The 10,242-nt window shown below is 34.0% G+C and overlaps 1 protein-coding gene across 1 annotated transcript; it reads right to left on the reverse strand.

The window, feature by feature from the left end:
- Positions 1-6,263: 6,263 nt before the first annotated feature.
- On the reverse strand, positions 6,264-8,838 carry LOC105332568 (beta-1,3-galactosyltransferase 5). The gene is made up of 2 exons (XM_034456130.2): positions 8,462-8,838; positions 6,264-7,877 (listed from the first exon to the last, which is right to left on the reverse strand). Exon 2 carries the CDS (start codon positions 7,846-7,848, stop codon positions 6,616-6,618), a length of 1,233 nt encoding a protein of 410 aa, XP_034312021.2. The 5' UTR covers positions 7,849-7,877; positions 8,462-8,838; the 3' UTR covers positions 6,264-6,615.
- Between the last annotated feature and the right edge of the window lie 1,404 nt (positions 8,839-10,242).

Below are 10,242 nucleotides of genomic sequence, written 5' to 3' on the forward strand. Positions count from 1 at the left end.
AATAAATCATCACTCGACCTCATGATTGCTATCTATGAATCAGTAATCACTTTGCCTCATGATTGCTGTCAATGAATCAATCATTACTTGAACCCACGATTACTGTTCATGAATCAATCATCACTTGACATCATGATTACTGTCAATGAATCAGTCATCAATCGACCTTTAATTTCTTTCACTGAATCAATCATCATTTTGCCTCATGATTACTGTCAAATGAATCAATCATCACTTGGCCTCATGATTACTGTCAATGAATTAATCATCACTTGATCTCATGATTCCTGGCTTTGAATCAATCATCACTCGACTTTAATATTGCTGTCTATGAATCAATCATCACTTTGCCCCATGATTGCTATCTATATGAATCAATCATCATTTTGCCTCATGACTGCTTTCAATTAAATTAATCATCACTTTGCCTCATGATTACCGATAATGAATTAATCATCACTCGACCCCATGATTACTGTCTATGAATCAATCATCACTCGACCTCATGATTACTGTCTATGAATCAATCATCACTCGACCTCACGATTGCCGTCTATGAATCAATCATCATTTTGCCTCATGATTACTGTCTATGAATCAAGCATCATTTTGCCTCATGATTGCTGGCTATGAATCAATCATCACTCGACCTTAATATTGCTATCTATGAATCAATCATAACTTTGCCTCATGATTACTGTCAATTAATCAATCATCACTCGACCTTAAGATTGCTTTTAGTTAATCAATCATTACACATTGTGAGCAAATAAGGCCGAGTTTTAATAACTGATCTTTTGATATCTGTCATGAGGTCGAGTGATGGTTGATGCATTGGCAGCTATCATGTAGCTAAGTTATGACTGATTCATTTACAGTAATCAAGGGGCCATGTGATAATTGATTGTTGTATAATAATTCGGCAAACATCATTTGTTCTCATGATGTTTTCCCCAGACACAGTATGCAGCTTAATAAATTGGTTTTCAATTAATATTATCAGGATGCATGGTTTTACGATAAATACTGTGAAGTTACAAATCCAAGTAGTTTCTTATTAAAAGATATCATGCGTTCTTACAAACAGTTTTATCTTAAAGAACACGTCTATTCGCCGTACAGATTTTTTTGTAGGTTAAATAGTCTTCATGAATGCTATTAATAAAAGACCCCATGATTACTATCGAAATAAAGTTTAATGCTTGCCATCCATAAAATAATCAATGACTCGAAAATCACTGGGCCTCATGATTGCTAATGAAATAATTATCAACTTCCCTTACAATAGGAAGCATCGAACGCAGTTATCAGCCATTAATTTTTGTTTTCAATAGAATTAAAATATTGTTCATGAAAAAATGTAAATTTAATGCAAGGTTTTGCATTAAACCCCGAGAAATTTTATTAAGGTACAAACTAAAGTAGTTCTGTTCCAACGGTAGATTTTGTCTTGCAAGTGCATCCATTTATACATTTTTAAAATATACTAGACTTTGACCCGTGCGTGCACGGGTTGACATTGCATATTATATCGGGAATTTACGCAATAGATACATCCAATTTGCACACCATGTTGACATTCAGAACTTTCGGATTTTTCATATTACACGCACTGAGAGTTATTTCCAGTCTTTTCTTTCATGAACAGAATATATGGCAAATTTTTAATGAAATTTTACACGTATTGGTATTATCGTTTTTTGAGTTTATCCATGCGAAATGGGATACTGAGGAAACATAAACTAAAGAGCATCCCGTGATTAAGCCAATGTAATGCGCATGCGAAAGATTGTAAAATCCGAAAAATTCAGATTATTTCCGGATTTTTAAAAAGAATTTACGTTGATTATTAATAAGCGAAGCCTGATTGAGAAAAAATAAAAACAAATTGGTAATCACCAAGTACCAATGATGTTAAAAATATATTAAACAAAAGACAGTACTCCTCCGATTTCTCGGTATTAAAGCTAAAAAATCCGAGTCTATTATTTTAATACAGTAGTACATGTATAGATAATGAACTGCAAAATTTGGGTCGCACTGTCACTCGATCTACAATCTTTCGTCCCAAGATTTTATATCTTTACGTGGTTGGAATAATCTAAGATTGAAAATGACGATCAACCACTTTGTCACATTCAAAACAAATAGCAAATAGATAAATAAAAACAACAAACCATCAAATTAAAAAGGAGTAAAAAATGGAAATAATTAAAAATACCTGTTCAATAAAATGGTTGTTAATAGAGCATTATTTCTTCATGGATTAATTCTACATTAAGAGGGGTACATGGCCACGTTGAAATACGTTGATATATACACACATATATACCCGTAATGGTGTGATGTGAGTTGGAACCAGAAGTGTACCCCAAGATATTCTATAATTGCGTCTGTATTGTTGACCTCAGTAAGCCTAATGATGATGTCAAACTCAAATCCCATAGAAGACAAATTGGTTTTTCTTTTATTTAATGTAATGATGTAAATTAACAATAGTGTCCAGAATGAAATAACATTACCCGCTAACGCGGGTTATGTATTTTTCTGCAATGTCGCTATCTTCATATCCCGCTTGAGTCACTAAAGAAAGCATCATTACTGTTTATATTCAATCAAATTGCATCAACCTAATATGCATTCTCTCTTTTTGGAAATCATAAATTAGTTTGAAAAGAACTCGACTTACATTCGTTGTTGATCACATACCAGTAATATCCTTTAATGTCACAAAACAAAACCGTGCCTTACTGTATCAGGGAGGCAGTGGCGTAGCGTCAATTAGGGCAAAAAGGCAAATGCCCACTCAATTTTGTGAATCAAAATTTGAAATTTGTGTAGATTTTAAATCTATAACAAAGTTGACTTTAACACTAATACTTTTGCGATTTTACTGAATTTTATGAAAAGGCAACTTTCTGAACAATATATATCATATGGTCTGGTCTCTCGATTTTTACGTTGTCATGTCTGTGCAATAAAAAAATATTTTTTTTCAAATAAGGGGCTGAAAACATGTAAATGTGCCGTATCAATTGTGAAAAAGAAGTTGATATAGAAATATAAAAAGCCGTAGCGCAATGGAGGCAAATGAGGCATATGCCTCATATCAAAGTTTTTTAATGTCATAGTGAATTTTCCAGTTATGAAAATATAATGTCTTGAAGATGACAACATAATGTTTAGTCTTGATCCATATTAAATCCACCAACTCTCAAGCTGCTACCCTCTCCATACCTCTAGATAAACTACCCAGATTAGAAGAATATGTCCTCTGAAAAACATAGCAACATAGCAAGATATTCCATTAAATCCCATATATGTGTTCAAACCTACAAAGCCACACATGCTGTTCAAAAGACAATTTATGAGATAATCAATACGATAAAATTTTATAATCGTATACTGCAAAGCGTACAGATGCGCTACAACCGTGGCGTACAGTTGTTGGTTTTGTTTACAGAATAGATGCAGAGTAGGTTATGAATACGGTGTATGAAAGATTGCTCTTAAATTTCATTAACGAAACATAGATTCTATTTAATTATTACGAAATGAATCGACTGAGGACAGGAAATAATTATTTTAAATTTACATAATGGTCCCTTAAAACATACATAACTAATTTGTTAAGACTAACAAATGTCTGCTCTCATTAGTGGTAGTTTTGCGTCCTTTTTGTAAAAAAATTCTATTGGGAGGTCCCTTACCCCTCCCCTTTGCGACCCCTCCCGCACCTATCCCCTTCCGCGCTACGCCCGTCACTGAAGCAGTCGGCTTCAATTTTTGCCTGAGGAGTGTCACTTTATGAAAAGCTTTGATGTACCTGTTTTTGCACTTTAATTCCTGTTCCCCCATCCCCAATAATTTTTATATTTATTTTCTTTTAATTTAAATTGAAATTAAATTGAACTTAATTTTAACATCTATATCTTATAATTGAAATTTTACAAGTAATATTGGTCCGAATAAAATTAAAAACATCCTCATTATACTAGCTTGTTTTCATTTTAAAATTAGACAACACCCTTATTACCAAAATAGTAAAGTTCACATTTTTAATTAGCAGATTCATTTTCCTATTTATGTCTATAATGAATATAAAATCAAAATTACAGACCCACATATTGTGGCCCCTATTTGACACCCCTTCCTCCCTCTTGAGTTTAAACTATAAATTGTTTTTTTTAATTGAGTAGTTTGGGGTGGGTTTTTTGAATGAACAAAATAGAATCTACATTTATTAAATATCATTCACTACTTGCGACTTTAATGAATACACTGAATGAGGTTACTGGTAGCTCTGCAGTACCAAATTAAAACTGTATTCTATGCTACATAAAAACTGACTTATTCCCCTTTTTAGATAAAAATATGTTGAAATTAAAAAGTTTTCGGAAAGAGAAATTCTTAAACAATAGTCTATATTTTCACCATTTCCAAAACATCTGCCCTTTAGAATGGTGTTTGTTCTCTTCTGAGTAATTTGGCTGATTTGATTCGGCAAAATTTAAAGTTAACGTAATGAACGACAGACAACTACAGATAGCTGACTTAGAGCTAAAAAGGGCAACATAACGACAACATAGGCTCTTGAATGTGTGCTTTGCAATTTGTCGAAAAAAACCCACAAAGAAGATGGGTGGGAAAGGTATGTAAAATGTTTATATAAGGACGGATAAGATATTGAAAATAAAAATATAAAAAATCTGACATTAAAAGAAAAAGTCATTCACAGAAAAGTATATTTAACATAACATCGATTTGTAACCCTTCAATATGTTCAATATTTGGAATATGTTGACTAAAACTGTTATATGTTTATCAAAACCTTCAGAAGTGTCATTTTTGAGAAATTCGATGCCTTTTCTCTTTATAGAGCGGGTCTGTACTCAATATTTTTTGTCTTAAAAAAGTCTTATGGAAAACAAACCGATTTTAATCAACAAAAACATGGAGAGATGACCCATTATACATTAGAAACTTTATTTTGTATTCCAAAAATTGAAAGTTAAAAAGAAATAATACAATTCCGTAAATTCGTTGCCAAAGTCGCATTTAGCATTTAAACAACGCACTTTGTTGTGACCGAAATGGCTCAGTGGCAAAAGCACTAGACAATCGAACTAATATTATATAACTAGGTGGGTTCGGTACCACCAAAACTTAAGGCAATGTTTTTTTCTGATCGTTTGTTAAAATATTCAAAAGTGAATATAGTTAAAACATTATCAAATAGATTTTATTGAGAGAAAAAAAATGAAATTGAAGTTTACAACTAAACAAAATGGGCATTTGTGCTATCTTATCTCACATCATCTTTTCTGCTGTCCGTGATTTTTTAGCTATAATTTGGCATTATCATAAAATGACTGTTGAAATAAAAAATTCTTGCACAATATACAATTCCTTGTATGATCAAAACTCGCACTTTTAAATTTTGTACAATATGATCGTTTACAAAATCATGATATTGCAATTATTTTTATTTCTGTTTGTCCAGTACGTGTTTTCCTGTTAACATGGTAAAGTGGGTGGTTACTACATGTAGTATTTTTCATGGAATAAATGAATCCTTATCCACAGAAATCATCACGTGCTCAAACCCCTGTATATTATATATTCAATAAAATAGGTTCAAACCAATCACGACATCCTTATTTCCTATATATAATGTATAAGTTATCTTTCTGATATTGTCACACTTATTTCTATATATGTAATATCTCTGATATTGTCACAGTGTACGTGTATTACATAGCGCAGCTTCAATTTCTAACTAATTCCCACGCAGAAGCATTAATAAGTATATTTTGCATTGATAGGGTCATAGTAACATTTCTGGAATATAAATCCCAAACTAAGTTTGATCCCTATCTTTTTAAAGTCGTTCACTAAAATAGTTTTAAGCCTATCATGCTTTGTGTTAGTTGCGTTTAATGCATTGTTTTACTCATTTCACTGAATGTATCTCATTTCCTTCTATTGTCAAAAAGACAATTTCTTCCTGATTGCATGTTAATATTTCAAAGATCTAGAACAAGCCAACCTATTCAATATTTCTAGACCACAAAGTTACATAACTTTGTCTGTGGTGATAAGAACATTCCGTGTGACAAATGTCAAGCACGTATGACATACTGCTATCTTTCGATCGAGACTTGTGCCCTATGTATGTAATGCAAGTTTTCAACACTTGTCACAAAGTTACAGAGAAAACAGAAAACTATCAAACTACTCTATTTAAAAAAAAACTTGAAAACTTTTAAAAGTGATATCAATTTTAATGTTTGTTTTATACGATTATGCATATATTGGAAATTGCCATCAACGGTGAAGTTAAACAAAATACGCCGTAAAGTAACACATTACTGATGATTAAAGTGCTATTTAAAGCGGTAAAAGACGTCATCCCAGACACACACAACAGATGAATATGGGAACATGCAAATATTAAAAGCGATATTCATAATATCTTTCAATCAATGAAATGAAGTTGCATCGATATGAAGCAGTCAATTAAACACACGTATCCACCGTGTAAATGTTTTCTCCATAAATGGGAAAGACCTTGTATTGGTTTGAATTTCTATAGTGAACTGTATTCGTCTTTGGCTAATTTTGACATGCAGCTTTAGGTTGTCTACAATATTCCATCCAAGTCTGCATCATTGATTCTTGGGACGATATTCTATGAAATGCTATCGTATTCAGAAAATTAAGTTTGGGAGCTGAGTATGACACCGGGCCGGGTTTCCGCATTACATACCCGTACTGGTTCTTGAGCGGAATTTTCAGCTTCTCGGCGACAATTCCTAGATAAGTGTCGTCAATCGGTATAGGTTGAATATAGGGAATGGCCAAGGAAAATCGCTTCACAACATCAGCAGTCATAAGATATGCAAAACCTGCCAGATATTTGGGGTATTTGTCAAAGGGATAATCCTCCCACGACACGAACCATTTGGACGTGTTGTCTCTATACGGTGTGGAGGAAGAGAGAACCTTCCCAAGCATCAATCCAGATTCCCTGAACGTCGATTTCCTTAATTTTTTAAGATTGTTTAAAATCAAGAACACGTCATCGTCTACGTAAAAGCTAAACTTGGCTTTGGGACAGTACTGCGCAACCCAGTTTATGCCCATGATCGTTTTAAAGGTGATGTTGGAATAATGGTCCCAAAAATCTTCTTGTACTATGTCCCCATGCTCTAAAGCTTCAATGTCTACTTGTTTCTGAACACCGTGGTTGTAACCTAGAAGGAACACTCTCCGAACTCCTTCATAGTTGTCCACATTACCCCAAGTGTTCCTGATGGTCTGTCGGTTCCTGAAATTTCCTGCACTAGATTTGATGACCAGAAGAAGGTATATGGAGGAGTCGTCACAGACGTTCTCTCCGGTATGGATATAACTGAAGTCGTGTGAATTGATGGGTTCGTTTATTATCTTTCTTCCCTCAAGTCGCACTTTTATGAGCTCATCGAAATTTAATTCCAAAGGATAAAGAGAAACCATAAACTTCAGTTTTTTCTTTCGTACATCTGTAGTGTTTAAAGGGGGTTTGCATTCACATAAAACACCGTCTTCCTTCACCTCTTCTACACCTGAAAATCTTATGATGTGAGTAGCATTCAGAAAACTTGGACATCCTTTTCTTGGACGACCTTTTAAAGACAATTCCGTCTGAACGTACTGCAAAGGTCGATGATTGTTGAAGGGGGCTGAGATTTTCACAACCGGCCGTGGATGTTGAACTTCAAATGAAAGCCAGAAAAGCAATGGAATTAAGACAAACAAGGTTGGACTGCATTTTCTGATGTTTCGCCGGACGCTGCATAGCCGCATACTTCATAAACAGCAATTCAATTGCGGGTCTGAAAAATGTTAGAAAAGTGAAATTATAATAATAACCTTCAAGGTTTTCATATCATGTAACTACATCTACTGAGTATTTTCTATTTTCTCCCATATTCTACGGAAAATGTGTTCAGTTCATACAGTTACTGTCGCATCATATCTTAATATCAGTTTTTCTGTTTATGAATATATATGCGCCTTCCTCGAACCTTTAACACTGCAGCAATATTCAGCAGTGTTGAATGCAAAAGTTCCATCTATGGGAAAATTGATTATTTTTTCTATACAACTTACAATCGACAAAATAACAATACTTTACATATTTTTATTCAATTGTTTATTGATATTTGAGAAGAAATTTAGTAGAAAGGTGCAAAATTGATTAAAGTGATAATCTTTATTTGGTGGTTATTACATGTATATGCTAGGGAGGTAGGAGGTAGAGTAATTACCGAAAAACTGAACATTTTTTGTTGCAATACTCGCTTTCTTCACATGCGCATTGAACACCAAAAAAAACATTCTATAATTAATTTCACATATTTCCAATTAAAATCAAACTAAACTGATAAATTTGCTATCTTTGACCAAGTGTACTCACATGTGTGGTGTAGAATCAGCATAAGTCTACCAGAGGCAGTTCTATACCACTCGAGTATCTTCTAGCTCAGATTCCATTCTGACGACTAAAGCAATTCCAACGACTACAGTCTCTTTTTTGTAGAAAAATGTATTGATTTCTTTATCCCCTTTAAGGTCTAGAGGAAAGTCCTCGTATGAAACCAGATTAATGTTGAGATTTGGAGGGGGTTGATTGGTAATTTTTGACTACTTGAGTATGTATGTACGTCTTGAACATGTTTTAACCATTAAAACCTTTATCAGCCTTGATTGATTAACTGAGAGGCCATGCGACTAGTGCAGCCTCACTTAGCATGCGAGTCTTTTGACAGTTGCTTGAGTGTTTATTGGTTTAGTAATGCCAAGTCCCAATTCTATATCGAATACTGGTACAATATACGTATAAACGTAAACAATTCGACTTATAGCCTTGCCTTCATATCCCACAGTGAACAAACTCTCTTTTTTTGTTTGCTTGTTTTGTTCTTGGTAAATCGTTAAAGAATGCCTGTTGATTTTTTAATTTCGTAGTAAATATGAATGTACCCTAACAGGTAGTCGCAATTCTTGTACAAAAGATTTTGTTTCTTGACCTATACGATTCTAAATACGCGACCTTATTCGTCTTTTTTTATTTGTAAAGGTGTTCTTCAGCCAACGCAGAGGGCTATTGTCTGATAACTTTATTTATCTACACAACAGGACTCTAGGATATTCTCGATGCATTTAAAGATAAATATAACATTTTGCCGGTTGACCAAGTTGAGTATTTAACCTTGTTTATCGTATTCTAAGGTAATATGGAGTGAATTTTCATTTAAAAAACGAAGTTGTCCTTATTAGGCTGTACGAGTTCATTCTTATTGTATATGACATATGCTCTCTCTCTCTCTCTCTCTCTCTCTCTCTCTCTCTCTCTCTCTCTCTCTCTCTCTCGTTCTACGAGTGAAATATTCTTGCATATTTTGGATACCCCCTATCAATGAATCAATCATCGCTTGGCCTCCTTATTGCTATCAATGAATCGATCATAACTTGACCTCATGACTGCTATCAATGAATCGATCATAACTTGACCTCATAATTGTTATCATTTAATCGATCTCCGATCTGCCTTATAATTGTCATCAATAAATCAATCATTGTTCTGATTCATGATTGTTCTTAATAAACCAATCATCACTCGGCCTCAAAATGGTTGTCAGTCGTATTAATGCTGTCAGTGAATCAATCATCACGCGGCCCCATGATTGCTATCAGTGAATCAATCATCACGCGGCCTCATGATTGCTGTCAGTAAATCAATCATCACTCGGCCTCAAAATGGTTGTCAGTCTTATTCTTGCTGACAGTGAATCAATCATCACGCGGCCTCATGATTGCTATCAGTGAATCAATCATCACGCGGCCTCATGATTGCTATCAGTGAATCAATCATCACGCGGCCTCATGATTGCTGTCAGTAAATCAATCATCAATTGGCCTCGTGAATGCTATCAATATAAGGCCCTAAGATGGCTATCGATAAATTAATAATAAATTGAACTTATGATTGCTATCAATGAATCAATCATTCCTTGATCTTATGATTCCTGTCAATAAAGCAATTATCACTCGACCTTATGATTGCTGTCAATGAATCAATCATCACTTGATCTTATGAGTACTGTCAATAAAGCAATCATCAGTCGACCTCACGGGTACTGTCAATGAATCAATCATCACTTGATCTTATGAGTACTGTCAATAAATCAATCATCA

The sequence above is a fragment of the Magallana gigas genome, chromosome 7, assembly GCF_963853765.1.
Source record: "Magallana gigas chromosome 7, xbMagGiga1.1, whole genome shotgun sequence".
Classification (NCBI taxonomy): Eukaryota; Metazoa; Mollusca; class Bivalvia; order Ostreida; family Ostreidae; genus Magallana; species Magallana gigas.

Bases quoted from the DNA above. Each gene is read 5' to 3' on its own strand.
- LOC105332568 (XM_034456130.2), bottom strand. From the start codon at position 7,848: ATGCGGCTATGCAGCGTCCGGCGAAACATCAGAAAATGCAGTCCAACC.